This window comes from Lissotriton vulgaris, chromosome 7 (genome assembly GCF_964263255.1).
Source record: "Lissotriton vulgaris chromosome 7, aLisVul1.2, whole genome shotgun sequence".
NCBI lineage: Eukaryota > Metazoa > Chordata > Amphibia > Caudata > Salamandridae > Lissotriton > Lissotriton vulgaris.
In genome coordinates, this window is record NC_141695.1 from 332,354,809 (window position 1) to 332,376,522 (window position 21,714).

The 21,714-nt window shown below is 45.2% G+C and overlaps 1 protein-coding gene across 1 annotated transcript in view; it reads right to left on the reverse strand.

The window, feature by feature from the left end:
• Positions 1 to 21,714, reverse strand: part of PPFIA3 (PPFI scaffold protein A3) — an 838,878-nt gene that overhangs the window by 18,639 nt on the left and 798,525 nt on the right. Inside the window, exon 28 of the mRNA XM_086930190.1 lies at positions 4,397 to 4,464. Within this exon, the coding sequence (XP_086786316.1) occupies positions 4,412 to 4,464 (53 nt within the window). The 3' untranslated portion in view covers positions 4,397 to 4,411. The remainder of the gene's footprint in view (positions 1 to 4,396; positions 4,465 to 21,714) is intronic.

Below are 21,714 nucleotides of genomic sequence, written 5' to 3' on the forward strand. Positions count from 1 at the left end.
ACTTATGTATCCTCGCTGACGTCACGGACGACATCAGGGCGGAGTCATGTGGTGCTGTCCCCCTGGCGCGCAGGTATGCTGTGGCAGAAAAGTTTTACGGATCCAGTCTCACGCCTGAGGATAATTCTACGTAGGAATCTGTGCTACCAGATCTCCTGTGCAACCGGGACCTTGAGCAGCGTGGAGCGGACTGCCGGACCTCGAGAAGCTTTCAGGACCGCTCCTGCAAAGACTTCGGATTCATGGTCCGGCAGTCGGAACACAACTTGGGATCGTGGTCGCGTTCGGGGTACCACAGGCACACACGGTGCGGATACGTCACTGACATCAGTTTTCGGCACGAACCGCAAGCCTTGAAACTGGGCATCCCTAACGTGCACCAGGAGTCGGAAAACGGTGTCGACAAAAGTCGCAAAAAAATCAGTCAAAAAGTGACTGGAGGTACCGCTCTCTCCGGATCGGAGCTGGGTGGTGCGAAAAAAGAAAGAACTGACGTCAGCGCGCGAAGGCGGTGTCTAAATAGATACTGTGATGTCATTACGGTGACCACGATGCCAACGACGAACGCAGAGTCGACTTACGCCACCTTTCGACGCGCAGGGGTACTGCTGACAAAAATATTCCCCTGATCCAGTCTGACGGCTGGTGGAAATTTACAAGGTAAGGAACCTATAACTAATTGTCTCTTTCAGATAAAAAAATTTCCCTTGTTGTCTGTCAAAATCACCCACCACTCTTACCTGCACAGGCGAGATGCACAGGACGACCTGCTGATTAGCCTCCCTGGGCCGGCAAGCTTCAAAGAAGAGTCCGCCTTTGGAATGCTAATCTGGCTTTCCTCACAGGAGAAGAAGCCACCTTCCCTGTCCAGAGCCCCCTTGGCACCTGAACAGGCAGGAAAATTTGCTAGTCAGGTAGGTGTGTCACCTCCAGGCTAGTACCACCCCTAAGGTGGGCTACTGTGAGGTGGACACGTATTTTTCAGGAGTAGCCATCTTTGTGATGGCATACTTCGGAATTCTGGAACAGGGTCTTGCCCACTTCCCACAGGAAGTGATCATATAGGGTGCGTGGTGACCCCAAGAGTCAGATACGCATTGGCTACTACCCTACACTCCCCTAACACCCCTAAATTCAGTATTTAGAGGAGTTCCATGCACCGTAGAAGCAGATCCTGACGACCTAAGAAGAGAGAGAGGACACCCAAGAGCTGCAAAAGCGGAGAAGAAGCAGATGACCTGGAACCAACCCTGCCCGCCGGTTTACAACCCTCGTCAAAAACAGTACCAAAGTCGACTCGTCCTGCAGCTGTGACTCCAGAAACTTGGAAGGACTGCCTGCCTTTGACAAAGACTCAATACCTTCAGTGAACAGCAGACCTGTTCTGAAGAAACGCCAAAAGAGAAGATTCTGAGGTCTCCGGGAACCACCAAAACCCAACCCCTGAAGCCACCACTGCACCCTTCGCCTCCGGCCTGAATTGAAGTGGACGACAGTTGTCAACAAGGTTCCCCAGCCCTCCAGAGGTCAATTCCTTCGTAGTTCCACCCCTCCTGGAATCCCCAACGTCGCCTGCAGTCTAGCCAGAGCTTGTAGCTTCTTTTCACAGTGACCGATCCCCATTGAAACCCATTAGGCTCCCAAAGCTGATTTGCACTCTGCACCCGGCTGCCCTTGTGCCGCTGGTGGTATAATGTTGGTGCTGCCTTGGACCTTGCCCAACACTCACCTTAACTCCTCGAGTTTGGTCCTGTAAGTCCATGTACTGTGCCTGTTTGCATAACTTGCTCTTCCTTTAATAGGATAACATTGTAGAACTATTTATATTTAAATTTAAAAACAAACTCACCTAAGCAATTTTTCTCTGATGCAAAATAATATATAAAGGCACTTGGTATTTGTATAAATTGGTGCGGATCTCCTTCTTAAGTCAAGTGTGTCATTTATTAATCATTGTGTGCATTTTCAGATGTCTTGCTCTCCTCTGCGTTAAGCCTAAGGCTGCTCAACAACACAACATCCTAACAGAGCACTTTGGGATTGCATAGCAAGCCCTGTCCACTCATAAGGGAACCCTGGACTCTTTACACGGTATATCAGATTTTTGATATACCACATGAAGAGTCGGCTTCCTACAATAACCTTAGAGGTTCACAACACACCACAGGGTACCATTATGCATCACTAGCAGAGGAAATATCACCCATGCACTGCAACTCATACATTTGTTATATTTGTTCATCGTGCAAAAAGTATTTAAAGTGAAATACACAGTGCATTATGCCAACTGACAAACTGGTCCAAACAGCCTGTTGACAAAACTTGAAGTTATGATTATTTAGCCTCAGCCATATCTTACACAGGCCTGCTTGATGGCTCGAAGGGTCAAAGGGTTAAAAAGCCTCTTATGGCAGGTGTTGATATCAATAAAAAATGTTATAAGTTCAATCAGAATCCTACAGGAATATTTTTACATTATTTTTACACCGCTAGATGATTTAGCCGGACTTTGAAATATGACTGTGTGTATGCACAATGAATTCAGCCAATTGATGACATTATTCCGAGATGTCACTAAAGATCCACTTTGCAGTATCTTAGATTTGATACTACACATTACTGCACTGCAAGGTTTATTTTTTCGCTAAACAACTACTCCTGAACCAAACGTTTCACTACCAGCTTCTCCCTTCATCATTTACTTCTTCTCTCCAGTAACATATCACGACACAAGCCCTCAGCCTTCTCAACAATCTTTCTCCCACTATCCTTTCTAAACCAATCCTCCTTCATCGTTTCCCTCTCACAATCCCTAGCTCCACCATTGACTTTACTCTCCATATTCACCAGGCTCCCTTTCAACATTACCAAAACTATTTTCTACTAATACCCTCCACATCAACCCAACTCCTTCTTACCGCTAACATTTTCACCACTTTATATTCTACCATTTACTCCCTTCCTTGACTAATAACCCCTTCTCGATCATACCTTCACCTAGCTGGTCCCCTCCAGTCTCTTTCCGACATGAACCCTTCACTTCCGTTACCCACTTCACATTAATCTATTTCACAGGTCACCCACTCCATAGACATCCATGTTTCCTGTCACCTGCCACTAGCTCTACTTTCTCCAAACCTTCAATGAACAAAAACGTACCTTCTCAGTGCCTTTTCCTTAGCAGCCTACTCATAAACCATCACGGCAAACTACCCATAATCCATTATTAACCCTCTCCAATTTAATCTCTCCTTCACCATCTATAAAATTCCCCAAACACCAACCCTTCTATCACATTTAAATTGTCTGCCTGCTGCGGATTCCTACTGTCGCCGGAGCCGGTTGGCGAGTGCTGATTTGCAAGATATGTTCTGGGTATGCCATGGGTTCACACACTTCTGTACTGAGGTGACTTATCAGCTGTAAGGGTTTTCTGAATACAACAGCATGTGCAGTTGAGATATATGCAAACTGAGATTTGTTTGTGGACTTTAAAAAACATGTAAGGCCCTCTCCTGCTTCCTTGATTTGGCAATAATCCTTGCGTTCTGTTCAGTTACGTGCCTCTGTAAGGCTGCAGTGCCACCCTCTGCAGTGGGATGCCAGCATGTGGTTATTGCCCGGGTGGAGGCCAAAGGCATGTTGCTCTGCCGCAAGGAGGCTAGGGTTCTTTGGAAGTATCCTCTCTTGCTGTGCTGGTATGAGCTCATTAGAATTTTTTGCATTCACAAAGTAAACTACCTTCTTCCATAGAACAATATTGTTTGAATCCTTCCTGCACAACATCACCCATGCTTTGTGGTGATCTGCGTGGGATCATTCTGGCTTCCAGATTAGCTTTGCACTGGCGTCTTTCAAACAACCTCATGTAAGTATATGATATTCAAACCACTTCTTCTGCCTGCGCTGCACACTGCACTTGCGTTGCTCATAGCTGCTCAAGGTAGAGAGCATCTCGCAATACTCCTCTCCACCATATCCTTGCTCCCTGCACACAACCAATGCCACGGAACACTGCAGTACTTGCCGCTTACCTTTCAAGTTTATTTGTTGTTCAGGTTTTCTACTGTTAACCCTAATTTGCTACTGCAGCAAACTACAACGTCTGCAAAGACAACCTGGCCCTGTAACCCTATCTGAAGGTACAAGTCTCTTTATCTTGCAAGGGGTCCACCAACGCTCTGAAGTCCCAAACAGAATATTAACTCAGTATATAAGGAGTTTATTTATTACATTTGCAATGTATCTTTTCTCTTGCCTTGTACTTTGCTGACCCTCAAAATGTGATTTTACAAAACGTTCAATAAAAAAAAAAAAATCTCTGCTCATAATTTCTATCCAACTAGACCCACACAGACTAAGCTGGTATCAGCACTTTGTGCCGTCATAAGCTTACCTCTTCAGACTAATATTAACAGGAGTAGGTCCTGACATTCTCTCCACGCTGATTTCCAGAGGTGCTACCTGTAAGACACACAAATACTCACTGAGTGGTACACCTACACTCCAGACATGAATAATTGACAACAGAGGTTATGAGATTTGAACAAGAAAGGAATAACAAGTAACAAGTGGTTTAAGCGAAACATAAGTATCTTAATTAGAGTTACAACCTTTTCAATGTTACCTGTCGCTAGGCTCTCTAAACACTTCTGTTGTCGTTTTTCAGCACGACTATGGTTTACTTTTTGTTTACCCTTTATGACTTCCAAAGTTTTATAAAGACAGCTGCTGGAAACATTCTAGTATGCTAGTGTATGTCCGGAGTAGGAAGAAGACAGGATGGAAACCTTTTGGGACTTGGGCAGGTTATGTGTGTGGATCTACAGACCATCTAAAATGAATTAGAAACCATAACCAATTGGCATTAACGAATACATGCTTGAGAGACTGCAGACAACACTTGCATTCATGTTATGGCAAGGGCTATCATAGCAGCAAAGTGTTCCAAAATGGTAACATGCCCATACGCTGAGCATGCTTAAACTGCATTCATATCTCGCTGGAATGTACCACACTGTCCCCAAAAGCAGACAGAAAAGGAACTGAAGCCGCAAATACAAATAGATAGAAGCCTATAAGAAGCTAGGTTAGGCTCATAAATGGCAAGCTGTCCCTGCTGGAAGGGGGGTGGGAGTGGGAGAGAGAGAGAGAGAGAGAGAGAGAGAGAGAGAGAGAGAGAGAGAGAGAGAGAGAGAGAGAGAGAGAGAGAGAGAGAGAGAGAGAGAGAGAGAGAGAGAGAGAGAGAGAGAGAGAGAGAGAGAGATTGCGTGTATATAGACAATCATGTTTTGTTAAGGTTATACAATCATATTTTGTTAAGGTTAAGCCAAAAATTGTAATGGTAAGTTAAATTACATTTAAGTAGTTTAGTATAATCACTTGAAATGATTACATTTAAAGTAATTGATAAGTAATACATGTAAAAAATTACAATTGAAAACATGTGTTTTTTTAAATATCGGATTTCTTTTTATATAGGAGTAGTAAGAAGTTCTTAGTGCTCAGGGATGGGTACTGTGTAGAGGTATCAGGAAGTATGTAAGGATCTGGGAAGGGTAGTGTACAGAGGTAGTAAGGAGTTTTTAGTGTGGAGGGATGAGTAGTCCAAAGGGGTAATAAGGTGCTGTATACGCCAGATGGACAGTGTGATAGTGGGAAACTGGATTGTTGGATATGTAGGGGCTCTCTACCCTGCTGCACAATTGCCACATTGAAGAGCCTTGGGGAACCAGCGGCGACTTTGTTTGGATATGTGTGTATATGTTTTGGAGCAGAGATTGTTCATAGGTGCCTGAACCGCCACGGGAGAAAGGATGTCTGTGCCACGGCTGAATTATTCAATTCAAGAAGGTTCAGTTATACAAACTGACCCCGACAGATATGAATCTTTTTAGGATGTGGCAAGCGAGAGGCATGTGGAAAAGCATGCAATACAAAGCGGCAGGACTGAGCTTTCTTTAACAATGGGGATGTCCGAGACTACTGTGCCTGAGCCACGCTGCTGTATAAAGAACTACTGACTTAGGGAGGCATTTATTCTGTAACTGGGAATAACAAAGCGAGGAATACTAAGGCCCTAATTTGGAATGTGACATTTACACCATGTCGTTATGGCGCTCATTATATCGGACATTCCAAGCGCTACTGTGCACTCCTTTGGCGCGGTTTACTCTGTTGGAACTACCAAGAGGAGAGAGATTGATGAATTTTAAAGCACACAAACTCTGCGTGCTGTAAGTTACTTTAAATTGAGAAACATTGAGAAAGGCATTTTTGCCAAAAGGCGTTTGTTCATATTAAAAGAATTAACTGACATGGCTCGTGAGTGCTCCATAACTTTATGAGCTGGATATATTATGTGAGCCTACCCTGCAGCGACGGCAGCACCCGCCGAGAGTTCGGCACCTCCTAATAGGTTTTGGAGCAGATATATAGACATACATATATATATATACACATACATACATATATATACACATACATATATATATATATATATATATATACACACACATATATACACACACATACATATATACACACCCATACATATATACACACATACATACATACACACACACACACATACATATATATATATATATATATAAGAAACCGCACTCTTCGCAGATAGGAAAGGAGAAGAGGCCACACGAAGGAACTTTGCAGGAGCCGTTTAATGATGGACAGCATAGCAAAATGCATTTCGGCAATGAGCCTTCTTCAGTTGCTGTTGCTGACACGTGATGACCCCACCTGCATCTTTGAAATATCCAGTACCACCCTCATTGGAAGGTAAGTAGGCTCCTGCCCCCAAGTCACATGTTGAATCAACCATGGTGGCACAAATGAAACTTCAACTCCCAGAAGACAGTGCTACTGGCGAGTATTCCAGGGGACGGCAGACAAAGTTCAAGGTAAAGATGCAGTAGTGAAGTGAGGTTTGCACGCTGAATAATTAGTCTCACGCACTCCCTCCAGTTCCCAACAGTTCAAACCTCGAGCGTAGTGCAGCCAAGAGTTAAGCCAAAATGTAGAGCCGAACAGTCAATGAATCCGATACATACATACATATATATATACACATATATATATATATATATATATATATATATATACACACACACACATATATACACACCCATACATATATACACACATACATATATATATATATATATATATATATATATACACTGTGTAACAATTGACAGAGGCCGATGCCGAAACGCGTCTTACTATGCTGTGAGGTTTCCAAATAAACTTGTTTGTGAAACCACCCCCGCGAGTGCTGCGATCTTTATACAGGAAGAATACCTGTGGATGTGGTGAGCAGAATACTTGAAACGGGTACACCCCCGTTACGTGGGCACCCGCTCGAGAGTGCGGCAGGCTGGTGTTGTGGTAGCTGTGATATATATATATATATATATATATATATATATATATATATATATATATATATATATATATATATATATTACCTACTGGCTATCGCCAGTAGGTATATATAGTTAGGATTTATTCCCTATGGGATTTTTGAAAATTCTATGTCTAATAACTTTGGCGTTTGTGGACGGAATCGGCTGAAATTTTCAGGAAAATGGCACATTTTGTTTCTGAGCAGCCCTTGAAAATTTGGGGGGGTTTCATCAAGGGGGGGCCGAGAAAAAAGGGGGGTCCCAAAACGCGTTTTTCCCATGTTAATTTCCATAGGGCGGTTGGACTCACTTTTAGCTCGAACGGCTGAATGGATTTGCACGAAACTTGGCAAAATTGTAGGGACTGTTAGCCCGATGTGCCTTTGCTAGGTCTCAATATATGTGCTCCAGTAGTTTTTGAGAAATTAACGTTCAAAACAAGATATATATCTGTAACAGCGCTCCAGGCTGCGCACCGGTTCGCTTACTTTTCGCGAAACGGAACTTTGCGTGCAGAAAGCTGATTGGCTCTCCGGTGTCTGTCAACATTCTAAACAGTCCGGAGCGGCCGCCATCTTATCTCTCGGTAGGATCGAGAGAGAAGAAGAGGTGAAAAACGAAGGGGGAATTTAATGAAAGGGGGCAAGGTATACCCCTCTTGACCCCCTAGGAATGTTGTTGGGGTTATTAAAGGGTCCCGTGGGGAAAATAAAAAAAAAATGATTTTTCACGGTAGAAGTGCTTCACGGGCCGCGAACTGGGCCGCAAACTGGTAGCGAAACGGGAATTCGCCATTTTGTGCTTCGTTAATTAAATTACTAGGTATAAGGGGGTGCGGGAGACATATCCTAATCCCCTATGTTTCCTGAGGGTGGCTGAGGAGGCTCATATATGTTGATACATCTCTTCCAGCGGCTGTGCGTGAGCTTTTTTTTTTTTTGCTGCGTGACAGTCCGGAGCGGCCGCCATCTTATCTCTCGGTAGGATCGAGAGAGAGGAAGAGGTGAAAAACGAAGGGGGAATTTAATGAAAGGGGGCAAGGTATACCCCTCTTGACCCCCTAGGAATGTTGTTGGGGTTATTAAAGGGTCCCGTGGGGAAAATAAAAAAAAAAAATGATTTTTCACGGTAGAAGCGCTTCACGGGCCGCGAACTGGGCCGCAAACTGGTAGCGAAACGGGAATTCGCCATTTTGTGCTTCGTTAATTAAATTACTAGGTATAATGGGGTGCGGGAGACGTATCCTAATCCCCTATGTTTCCTGAGGGTGGCTGAGGAGGCTCATATATGTTGATACATCTCTTCCAGCGGCTGCGCCATCTTGCCTTTTTTCCAATGCCACAATTTTGTCGTGCACGGCAGCCATTTTAGATGCCAGGCTGGTCCCAGGCTATCACCTAGCCCTGCGGATGTAGTTTATGGCCCCAGCTGTAGAGAATCCAGACATGCCAACCCTCCCGATTCAGGCGTGAGACTACTGATTTTAGTGCTAGTCTCCCGCCTCCCGATTTCTGCAAGCAAAAACCCGGGGGCATATTATGAACAACTAGCGATAATTTTTGTCTCTAACTTGTTTAATAAACCTTGCTATTATCGCAGAAAAGTCAGCGATATTCATGTATTATCGAGCAAATGCTCTTAGCCATGTTATCCACCTCCCATTGGATAACATGGCTAAGAACTGCTCAGGGCAGGTGTTAGCTTTTGGAGATATTCGCGCTTAGCGCGAATATCTCCAAAAGTTGGTAATAGGAGATAGCGATGTTAGGGACTGTTTCCAGTCGCTAACATCTTGGCACGCCCACTTTGCATGTCATTAGTGATAAGTATCACTGACATGCAAAGCGGGGCCCAAGATGGTCGCTATCTCCTTTTAGCTGTCACTAACTGGTGTTAGCGACAGCTTGGTAATAGGGAGATAATTTTATCTCCGCTTTCATGGCTTTTAAAGCCAAAAAAGCGGCGATAAACCCCCTTGATAATATGCCCCACGATTCCTCGGGGGTTTCAGCTGACAGGGCTTGGTATTGTGTTACGTGGTAATTTTTCCAGGAAACGTCAGAGGGTCGATGCAGGGGTTCTAGAAGAGGTGATAAACCATTTAAGCCTCATGAACAAGCGCATGGTCTTTTAAAGATTTGTGAAGTACTCGGGGCGGCGGTGTGTGTGTGCTCTCTTTCAGGAGCGGGCGGGGGGGGCACTGCCAGCAACTTGCCAGGTCAGGTAGTGTTCAACACGTGCATCACACTTTCTCTGCCTGCTATTGCGCTCCATGCTTCGGAAAGGTAAGAAAAAGAACGTGCATTTGAGTTTGAAATGTCCGATCCTGCAGCAGCACACTTCCAAAGCCCACACATGACAATAACCCGATTCAAGGCCCCATTCACCCGTTTTAAAAAAAAATATATAACACTCCAACAAAGTAAGATTATAAAACTTTATTAACTTTTAAATATAATGAACGGAACAAAAACTGTAAAAACATTTAAACATTTTTCACCCAAAAAAGCAACAATGGTCAGAAGCTGTTTTTTGTGCGAATAGTCCCAAGGCAGCACAACGTGCTGAGTTCTGGACGGCACCCAGGTGATGTCGCCTGGGTGCCGCACTGGTTTTGGGATCCTACAATGCTGCTCCGAAAATTGGCGTGGGGCGTCCCGGGTGGTGCGGGGGGAGGCCTCGTCAGTAGCGGTCTGTTGTGCGAATAGTCCCAAGGCAGCAGAACGCGCTGAGATGTTGATGGCACCCAGGTGATGTCCAGTAAACTGCCGCACTGGTTTTGGTATCCTACAATGCTGCTCCGAAAATTGGCGTGGGGCGGCCCGGGGGGGTGGGGGGGTTGCGTGGGGGAGGCGGCGTGAACGGGCCACCCCAGGTGGCGGCCATCCAGCTGAGTTGCGCCCGCTCTTGCGGCTACAGCGTCTCGCTCACCATGTTGTTGAGTTGCTCCCACTCTTGCAGTGCAGCGATAGGCGGCTGCCACATGACTCTTAAAATGGTGGACGGCTCTTCGGTTTTGGGCCTGGTCCACTGAAATGGCCCTGGGACACCTTGGAACTCGGACGCTTGCCTGCTAGGGCTTGGGCTCCATTCTCGAAAAGCGTCCCCTCAGCCGTGAAGATTCTACAAAAGTCTTGGGGGCCCCCGACTCCCGCAGGCTTCCGGTGGGGAGCGGCTGCCATGATTGCTCGCGGAATGACCACGACGGAGCCACGAGATGGTGGTGCTCTCATGCTGACGCCAGCTTCAGTCTGAATGATCCAGAAACAAGGTGGGGCTTTCATCGTTTGGGAAAAAAAAATGTTCTAAACCAATGAAAAGTGTTATTTTTAGGTCATATGACCAAGCCTTCCATCTTTAGGAAACCAAAAGTAAAATGAACCAATGAAAAGTTTTATAAACAAGTCACATGACCTGTTATGCGGCATAGGGCTACAAAAAGCGTAGAAAATCCGTTGGCACATGAGGCGGCGTCAGTAGCGGACCGATGTGCGAATAGGCCGAAGGCAGCACAACGCGTCGAGATCCGGATGGCACCGAGGTGGTGTCCAGCAAATTGCCGCACTGGTGTGGCCATCCTACAATGCTGCGCCGAAAGACGGCGTGTCCAGCTGAGTTGCGGTCACTCTTGCGGTACAGTGACTCGAACGCGCCGAGATCCGGATGGCACCGAGGTGGTGTCCAGCAAGTTGCCGCACTGGTGTGGCCATCCTACAATGCTGCGCCGAAAGACGGCGTGTCCAGCTGAGTTCCGGTCACTCTTGCGGTACAGTGAGTAGAACGCGCCGAGATCCGGATGGCACCGAGGTTGTGTCCAGCAAGTTGCTGCACTGGTGTGGCTATCCTACAATGCTGCGCCGAAAGTCGGCGTGGGGCGCCCCATTGGCCTGTGAGGTCGCGTCAGTCAGTGGGGGCTGTGCGTCTCCCCCAAGATGGAGGCTCCTCGGCTGCAGTGCGGCGCCCCTTATCTTTTCACTCGCCGTCCAACTGAGTTGCGTCGCACTTGCGGCTACAGTAGGCCGAAGGCAGCACAACGCGCCGAGATCCGGATGGCACCGAGGTGGTGTCCAGCAAATTGCCGCACTGGTGTGGCCATCCTACAATGCTGCGCCGAAAGACGGCGTGTCCAGCTGAGTTTCGGTCACTCTTGCGGTACAGTGACGCGAACGCGCCGAGATCCGGATGGCACCGAGGTGGTGTCCAGCAAGTTGCCGCACTGGTGTGGCCATCCTACAATGCTGCGCCGAAAGTCGGCGTGGGGTGCCCCGTTGGCTTATGAGGTGATGTCAGTAGTGGACCGATGTGTGAATAGGTCGGAACCAGCACAAGGCGCCAAGATCCGAATGGCAAGTCCTGGATGTTGAGTGCCATAGTTGAGAGTTCTGAGCAGTGCTTGTAAGACTGTCTGAAGCTTATTTGCACCTGCTGCAGCTTCACTATTGCCCTGGTGTGGCCAAAGGTCGCACATGACATAGGCGGCCGGCTCCCGAGGTCCGGTGGAACTTTTTTCCTTTTCCTTTCTGCTTCTTTTCCTACAATCCGTTTCATCTGAAGACACAACCAGGTCCCTGAATGTGTGCAGGGGGACGCTATTGATTGAATGAAAATGGCGGCTTGACACAAAGCTGACTCAAGCGTTGCTGTTGATGCTATACAGACAAAAATTGGTTTTCAGTTTGTACATTCTTCAGGATTTTTTTTCCATCCAAGTCTGATTGAGAGTTTGTAGAAAAATGGCTTCAGATTTTCCACATACTACTCTTCAACATTCTTCCTAAATGTAACAATGTGAAACTCACTAGGAGAACGGCTGTTTCTGTTTCCTTTCAAAATGCTGCCAACAATATTTTCTGAATGGAAGACACCATCTTGTAGCATAAAGGGCCGAAAGGGGTTCTGGTCTGGCCGATGGTTGGTGGAGACATTTTGACTATATCTTGGACCTGCCCGGACTCGCCCAAAATGGCGCCGGTATAAATGGGACTCGTAACTCATTGTTGTGTACTAGTTGAACAACCTTGATATCATGAGATATGAATGCAGTTTTGATGCTCATGGCGGGCGGGGACGAGAATTGATTGAATATTTCGACATCCCTATTGATATTAAGTTCTGATGTGTTATTGATTACTGTACTATTGAAAGTTCGAATTAACGTCCCCCATGGTACTTGCACGCAAATGTATATCTAGATAACTTTTTTGTAAGTGGCCCTGTCGTATTTTAATTACAAAATGTACGTCCACCGATTCCGCAACTGTTAGACACCTTAGTTCTTGCAACCTAATGGCCCGCTCGTTACGTTCCTCTACAATGTAAATGTCTCCTCATCATATACGATTCCAGTTTGCTCCGTGGCCGGCCCACGTGGTTATAGGCCCGTATTTGTATACTGACATTTTCACAATAAAGGTTTTTAAAACAAAACATGGTAGTAGTATTTACATTGGTAAAGTTTTTACTTTTAGTCACTGTTTTCGAATCAGTAAAAGGCAAGTGAAATAAAGTAGTCCAATTACATGACGGATAAAAGGTATAATATGTAGGAACGCAGTAAAGATAAATGGTCAAGGGCAGTTGTGTTTTTCACTCCTGCAACATAAAGTGATCGATAAGAATCTGATATTCAGGCGTTTCAGCGACTAAGACAGCAGGCCGAGCCTCTTTTGCTCAACGGCTCCGTCATGGGACGAAGAAACACCCTTTTTCTCGAAAAAGGAATATATTTTACTTGCAGGACAGTTGTAAATTTTCCGGGAAAGTACATTAGCCTGGAATATTATAACCTATATGTTTAAAAAAAATAATGTTCGAAAACAATAAAAAGCGTAATTTTTAGGTCATATGACCAAGCTTTTCATCATTAAAATAACAAAAGTAAAATGAACCAATGAAAAGTTTTATTAACAAGTCACATGACCTGTTATGCTTACGTTGCGCGCTGCGCGCCGCGCCCCGGATCACTTCCGGGTGCGCTAACGCGGCGTGTCATATAACGCATTACGCGACAACGTACGTCAAGAATATAGTCAAAATGTCTCCACCAACCAGCGTTCGGAACACAACCCCTTTCAGCAGTCCAAAAAGTTCTGTTAAATGACAACAGAGGGGACAGGCAACAAGAACCATCAGTCAAAGAGGGGAGGGCAAGTTCTTCTCTTCCGGGTCATGTTGGGGCGCTACCGGAACTGATCGAATTGGTAGTCTACAGTGTTTCTGGATGTTTCAGACTAAAGCTGGCGTCAGCATGAGAGCACTACCATCTCGTAGCTCCGTCGTGGCCATTCCACGAGCAGACATGGCAGCCGCTCCCCACCAGAAGCCTGCAGGAGTCGGGGGCCCCCAAGACTTTTGTAGAATCTTCACGGCTGAGGGGACGCTTTCGAGAATGGGACCCAAGCCCTATCAGGGAAGCGTCCGACTTCCAAGGTGTCCCAGGGCCATTTTAGTGGACCAGGCCCAAAACCGAAGAGCCGGCCGCCATTTTGAGAGTGCTGTGGCAGCCGCCTATCGCTGCACCGCAAGAGCGGGAGCAACTTAACTACATGGTGAGCGAGACGCTGTAGTAGCAAGAACGGGCGGTAAACAGCTGAATGGCGGAAGATGCACAGTGTAGCAAAAGCGGGCGGAATGGCAACTAAAACGGTAAAGGGGCGCCCCACTACAGCGTGTCTTCAGGTGAAACGGATTGTGGGACAAAGTCCAGAATAGAAGAGTCATCAAAAGGCAAAAAGTTCTGCCGGACCCCGGGAGCCGGCCGCCTATGTCGGGGGCGTTCTCAGGCTACACCAGTGCTATAAGACTTGGGGAGGGGGTCGGAGCCAAGCGTCTTCTCCGAGTCCGTGCCATCACACCGTCCCTCGGGGGCCTCCGTCAAGCGGTTTAGGGAGGTACCATATAACATTGTTTTCAAATGCAGTCAGGTCCACAAACGACCCTCACTTACTTTGAGAATAGTGAAGCTGCAGTAGGTGGAAATAAGCTTCAGACAGTCTTACAAGCACTGCTTTTGTAAACATTTTTTGTTTTTTTGGTATTTTTGCACAGTTTTATATATTTTTTTTGTTTTTGATGGAGGGGAAACAACAAAGCACAGGCATTGAAAAAGGCTCAAACTCAGAACTCTGAACTATGGCACCCAACATCCAGGACTTGCCATCCGGATCTTGGCGCCTTGTGCTGCTTTCGACCTATTCACACATCGGTCCACTACTGACATCATCTTATAAACCAACGTTATGTAAATAGTTATTTAATAAAATGTTTTACCCTGTTTCTTTGCTGGTGTGTTGTCTATATTTTTAATATTTGCATAGGGTTTGTCGTTATTTTGGGCGGGATGGGTGATGGAGCCGAGCTGTCTTGCAGCCCTCATGGTGTGGAGCTCAGTTCATCTCACTATTTTCGTATTTCTCATGAAGGGTTGTTTATAATATTTCTATTTTAGCGAGGTCAAAAAAAGATCCAATTAGTGGCGTACTGATTTTGCTCGATTACTTTTATTTTTTTACACGATGTTTCCCGATCTGCAAAGACTAAACAGAGTATTGCGACTTTGTGCTTGTTTGTAAATAGAGAATGAACCAAAGAGAATCAATTGTAAAACAGTAAATGCTTGGATAATAATCAATCAAATGGAGAGACAAGCAGGCAGGACGGATTACAACGGGGGTAAAGGCCTGCGTTAACTACTCTTCAGTATCTGCAAAGAGAGAGTACTACTAAGAGAAAAGAGGGGAGGGGGGCAGCGTTCAAAGCACATCAGCGTGCATAAACACGAAAAAGTTTTTATCTATCACGTACTTGACATTTTAAAGCTTTTCATATTTGCTATTAAAAAACCATTGAAATTCACTGAAAAAACCATAGGTTATAGTCGATATATAGTTAGGAATTTGCATTTACAAAACCTTGAAAATTCAATGAAAAAACCATTGGTTTTAGGCCATATATAGTTAGGGATTTGCATTTACAAAACCTTATTTTACTCGCATAAAACCATTGAAATTCCATATATAGTTAGATGCGCTAACTATATATCGCGCACCCGCAATCCACTGCTGATGATGTCACATATTACATCATTCATGACATGGTCAGTGACATCACTGATGACATCACTGATGACATCTCAAATGACATCACTGATGACATCACTGATGACATCTCAAATGACATCACTGATGACATCTCATTTGACATTACTGATCACATCACTGATGACATTATTCATATGATAATTTGATGAACCTCTTCAGACTCTAATAAAACCTTAGATACAATCACTGTAAACAGACTCTCACAGACTGTCACTCATCCATGGAGTTACTCACACACCTAGTCAGTCATGCAAAGAATCAATCACACCTTCATTTCCTCAACTATACAGTTATACAAACTTTACTTATTCAAACATATACTAACACATATCTACTCTCTTATACAATCCCTGATACAAGTTCACAATGATCCATACAGCCACTCACACATTCACTGGCTCTTATGCACAGTTATTTATATATGTCAACTCTCACATGTACTGTGTTTTACATATGTACTTACTTTGACATGTAGCACTGAGATATCCATTCACTCACCAATACACTCATGCACACAGTCAACCGCCCATACAGCTGTTTCCACATGCACTTTTGAAACCATACATCTAGTGAATCAACTGCTCACACATCTATGCACAGAGTCATACACCTCCAGCCACCCACACACACACTCAGTCTCCCATACAAATACTTGGGCAACCAATCAATAACCCATATAGTTACTCATATAGCTACTTATCAACACATGCAACCGTTTACAGAACAACAGACATAATGATGCACAAATTAAGACAGTTTAGTCACTAACCCATGCACTCAGTGAGACACATTTAATCACTCACTCATACAGTCAGTCATGCACCTACTAAATCCTTCATTCAGACACTTATACATCCACTCATTCTTCAATATGTAAGACATATTTTAACTTTACAGAAACAGACAGTCACTGGATGTTGTCATCAGTGATGTCATCAGTGATGTCATTTGAGATGTCATCAGTGATGTCATCAGTGATGTCACTGACCATGTCATGAATGATGTAATATGTGACATCATCAGCAGTGGATTGCGGGTGCGCGATATATAGTTAGCGCATCTAACTATATATGGAATTTCAATGGTTTTATGCGAGTAAAATAAGGTTTTGTAAATGCAAATCCCTAACTATATATGGCCTAAAACCAATGGTTTTTTCATTGAATTTTCAAGGTTTTGTAAATGCAAATTCCTAACTATATATCGACTATAACCTATGGTTTTTTCAGTGAATATATATATATATATATATCAAAGCTCCAAGGTTCTCACCTGTTGGAGACACACTTTGACATCCACTGCAGCAACCTTCAAGAGGTAAAAGCCGGATCGGCGGGCGGATCCAGTCACAGCATGCCTGTCGATTCACGCCAGACGCATTTCGTGCTCATTGCACTCTGCAGCGGCGCAACAGTCATTTTGGCATAGAGGCCACACCTCCAACTTAAAAATATGAGCCCTCCAATGGGCAACTCAAATTAGTCCGCGTTGGTTTGTGGGTCTTATAGTGTGTGCTTCAGTTATGTGCCGCTGTCTGAGATGTTTCAAGCCCACCAATGGGCCTCCACTCGCACATCCGGCTTGTCAATCCTCTATGGATGCCTCCACACTGAGACTCCGTGATTCGGAGCTCCGTGGATGTCAGAGTGCGTCTCTAACAGGTGGGAACCTTGGAGTTTTGAGATATATATTTATATAACTTGTGGCAGCCTCACTGGAGGAAAACTTCTAAATATACTACATCGACCAGAAGGCCATGTGGGCCACGCCCACGGAGGCAGGTCGATAAAAATGAGTAACTGCATGTTCTGCCTCAACTCTGCCATTGTTAAAACGCCACTGATGAAGGGAGAACCTGAAACGTGTATGGCGTATGGAAAAGGAAGCAAGTTCTCTATTGACTGCGACTGCTGCATTTACATCAATAAAAGAAATGCAACATTAATCTACCTGGAGGCTCTTCTTGGGAGCAACTCTTTTTTTTGGAATATATATATATATATATATACATATATATATATATATATATATATATATCAATCAACAATTGCCCTCAGCATTTGCCAAAGCACTCGACAGTGCTCCGACCATCCAGCCTTCATTTGAGTGCATGCCTTGCTGCTTCACAAGAAATCGGTTGCCTGGCGCGTTTCAGGGTCAGAGACCCCTCTTCAAAGGCTGCTAATAATGAAACACAGGGATCGCTTCACTGTTCATTTCCGGCTTTGTCAGACAGGCACTCCTTCAAAAGGGCGTGGAAGAGGCAGAGGAGGCGTACGAGGAAGAGGAGGCAAAGCATCAGAAGCAGTATCAAGCCCGGTGGGAGTCCTAACAAGAGGGAAAGCGGCAAAGAAGTAAACACCATGACTGTGGTAAATTTATCTAAACGTATTTTAACAGTACAACAACTTGAAGTGTTATCCAGAGGGCTATCATTCTGTCCAACATCAAAATTTAATTTCACAAACGCCCGTATTGACTTGTTTCGTTTTACTCGCAAACTTAAATTAAACAAGCATTTGCAATGCAATAGGTCTCGCATTAGGAAGTTTTGAGCTTTTGGTATTGTAAATGACAATGTTTTTATTTATGTGTTGGTTTTGAAAGTAGCTAAATTAATTGCTTTGTTATTTACAATGCCAATAGTTTCAACTTTCTCAAATGTGACACCTATAGCATTTGTAATGCGATATGTGTTGTATTTACGTGACTCAGATGTATTGATATTACAAATAACAATGGCTTTTCATTTTTTTAATAATTAATACTTAAATAAAAGTTTTGTAATTTATAATGCAATCGTTTAAACTTTTGTAAATAACTTTTGTGAAGATTATGTTCATTGTATTTTATTGTGACGAAAATCCAAGAACAGAAGTGAAATATTAACATCTTTTTCTGACATTTGTAATAAAGCTTGAAACATTGAGAGAATATATTTGAACCAGTTGTTGTTAAATGGTTGCAAAGATTGATGCTGTGGTGGCGCTGAGTGATGTTGTGGTGGCCTACCTGAAACTACTAAAGTATGTTGCCAATGAGGAACATACTCTGTATCTATGTTAAATTAAGAATTGCATGAACAGATTTACCTACTTTGCAAAGTGTGAGAAATCATGGAATGATGAGACATGCTATTGTTTGAGTAGGGAATATAGCACTTTCCCAAAATCAATTTGCCTACTTTCAAATTAATGGAAATGGTGCAACTTACAGTGATATATTGCTCAAAGCAGTGAGGGTCAGGAGTGAGTGTCAGGATTGAGTGAGGGTCAGGAGTGAGGGAGGGCCAGGTCAGCAGTGATGAGGGCCAGGTCAGGAGTGAGTGAGGGCCAGGTCAGGAGTGAGTGAGGGCCAGGTCAGGAGTGAGAGTCAGGATTGAGTGAGGGTCAGGATTGAGTGAGTGAGGGTCAGGATTGAGTGAGTGAGGGCCAGGTCAGGAGTGAGTGAGGGCCAGGTCAGGAGTGAGTGAGGGCTAGGTCAAGAGTGAGTGAGGGCCAGGTCAAGAGTGAGTGAGGGCCAGGTCAAGAGTGAGGGAGGGCCAAGTCAGGAGTGAGGGAGGGCCAGGTCAGGAGTGAGAGTCAGGATTGAGTGAGGGTCAGGAGTGAGTGAGGGCCAGGTCAGGAGTGAGAGTCAGGATTGAGTGAGGGTCAGGAGTGAGAGTCAGGATTGAGTGAGGGTCAGGAGTGAGAGTCAGGATTGAGTGAGGGTCAGGAGTGAGTGAGTGCCAGGTCAGGAGTGAGAGTCAGGACTGACTGAGGGTCAGGATTGAGTGAGGGTCAGGATTGAGTGAGCTATGTTTAGATACATGAGCAGATGCCACCCTGTGTCACTGACCGAGCACTTCAGTATGTGTGGACAACAGCGGTCGAGCCGTCTGTTTCCGGTGCAGTATTATGCCTTTGCTTGTACTGTGTTCGCTGCACACGTCACTTTCTCCTCCTGTGCACCGTTTGCTCCTCATGTATTTTGTTTGCTCACGATAGCCACTTTTGACTAATGTAATGTAACGTTTGCTTTTGTACCATGCTGGCGTGTAATCTTCTCCTCATGGTTCAGTTCTGTTCCTATTGTGAAGTATTGGTTAAGTGAGCCCTGCACACCAGGTCAGCAGGAGTGATAGAGGGGGTCTCGGGATCTCAGGATGCAGGACTGTGGCTCTCAGCTGTATTCACCGCCTGACATCTCTGCACACATGCTCTCTGTGTGAACATACTTAATGCCTCATCTTGTTGCATCAGTCTTGTAAACACTCAGTTACTGAGACTCATTGGATTGTAGTGAACACCTGGTGCAGGTGACTTCTGCCTGTTATTCCCAAAACATGACTGTGTTACCCTCTGTGGCCCCATAAAACATGAAGACATTACAAGGAGCACTGCCTCACCACACCCGCTGCTACCACAACCATCCTCTCAGCGGCGTAGCTAGGGGGGCCGCCGCGCTGCACTCTAGGTCCGTTGCGGCGGCATTTATCATTTATTTGGTGACACTCAGTGACAGTAGTGTCACTGACCCCAAATAAGTTATAAATTCCGCCGCAACCAGTGTTGCCAGATTGGGTTATTTTTTCCCCGCACAAATGGGAATAATGTCAAGAGAGAAAAACGCATAAATAAAATCAATAAACCGAAGCACGCATGAGCACAGTGAGTGAAACTGGTAGGGTGTGCAGCCAGACGGGGAAGTACGAATACACAGGCAGAACCTGCATGAATCGACACCCCTCTGACATAGGGGGTGTACAAAACGACGGGGGTGGAAATATAGTTAGAACACCGGCCTGTGAGGAGTGGGAGGGCGGGGGCTGCCTGCGCGCCACTCTTCAGTTTCGTTTTGACGAGCGCGAGCCCGGAGAAGAGAAGTGCCGCATGAAGTCCCGGGTTCCAGGAGGGGGCCAGGGTGAAGACCAGCGGGGAGACTGCCGGGCCCCCATGCCTATGGGGAGAGCTCCGCTTCTTGGTAGAGTGGCAGAGGAGCGCGAGTGCTCTGCGGGACTCCCTTGGCAGATGGTGCGAGCCCGAGTCCGACTCTGGTGAGGTAAAGGGGGGGGGGGCTGTGTGCCTGTAAGTGTGTGCCTCCGTGTGCATGCGCGCGCCTGTGTGTGTGTGTGCGTGTATGCAGAGGGGTGGGGGCTGGCTGTGTCTGTGTGTGCGCCGTTAATGCATGCGAGCGAAGCGAAAGCCTGGGCTGGGAGTTCGTCTGCGCAAGCGCGGCTCAGACGCGGTCAAAACTGAGACTGCAAAAGCGCGCGTCTGACTCGTGTCTCCATTCCTAAATACGGGTGACAATAGGTCTAAAGCAGTCACAATCAATGCTTACGCATTGAATGTAGGTCTGCTCGACCTAAAAATGTGACACTTATTGCAAATTGTTTTTCTAACCATTATGATGGCAAATAAAATTGAGTCGCGAGGAATTTCAGCCCCTATTGGAGAAACACAGTTTTCACCACTGTTTTCTTTTAGGACTGTGCAAGGAGAGAACAGTCAGTGCTAACTGCTCCACTTAACAGCATCAGTGCACCTACAGGAAGTATATGACATTGATCGTATTGAGTTCTTATGTTACCTGCAACTCCATCATGCACTCATACCATACACTGCTGGCCTGGTTCAGCTCACAGACTTGAGAAGATGGAGGCCAAGGTCTTTGGCCCTTTCACTGATGATGACTGGAGAGAAATGCGTTTCCAACTCGGTGATAGCATCAAAGTTAAGATTTATACAACTAAAATACTCGCATTGTGCTTATTTTACACAGAACAGACTGCAGACTATAGGGATTGTCGATTCGCCACTTTCTGATGAATGACACCAAAAGAGACCTTATAATTAGAGTCTGGAGTTGTGATAAGAATAGCCCCTTTTAGTAGGGGGGCTCTCCCCTTTGGTTAGGGTATTCGGCTGGTAGCTTCCTTTAGACCTTAAAATGACCCTCCAATGTGTTAATGTAGATTTAGAAAGGAACAGATATAAGTTGGCTCTGTTGTGGACGAGTCTCCTTGGGGCTAAGACAGATAGTGCCAAACTTAGGAAGAATCTTTTTTTTTTAATGTTTATTATTTTATTTTTCCTGGTCATCGAAGGAAAAGGAACAGATAAAAAAAATATACAGAGTTACATCATCATGGTCCAGCAATCACATGTGAAGAGAGTCCATACATTGCCACAGTGTGGCAAGCTAATCCT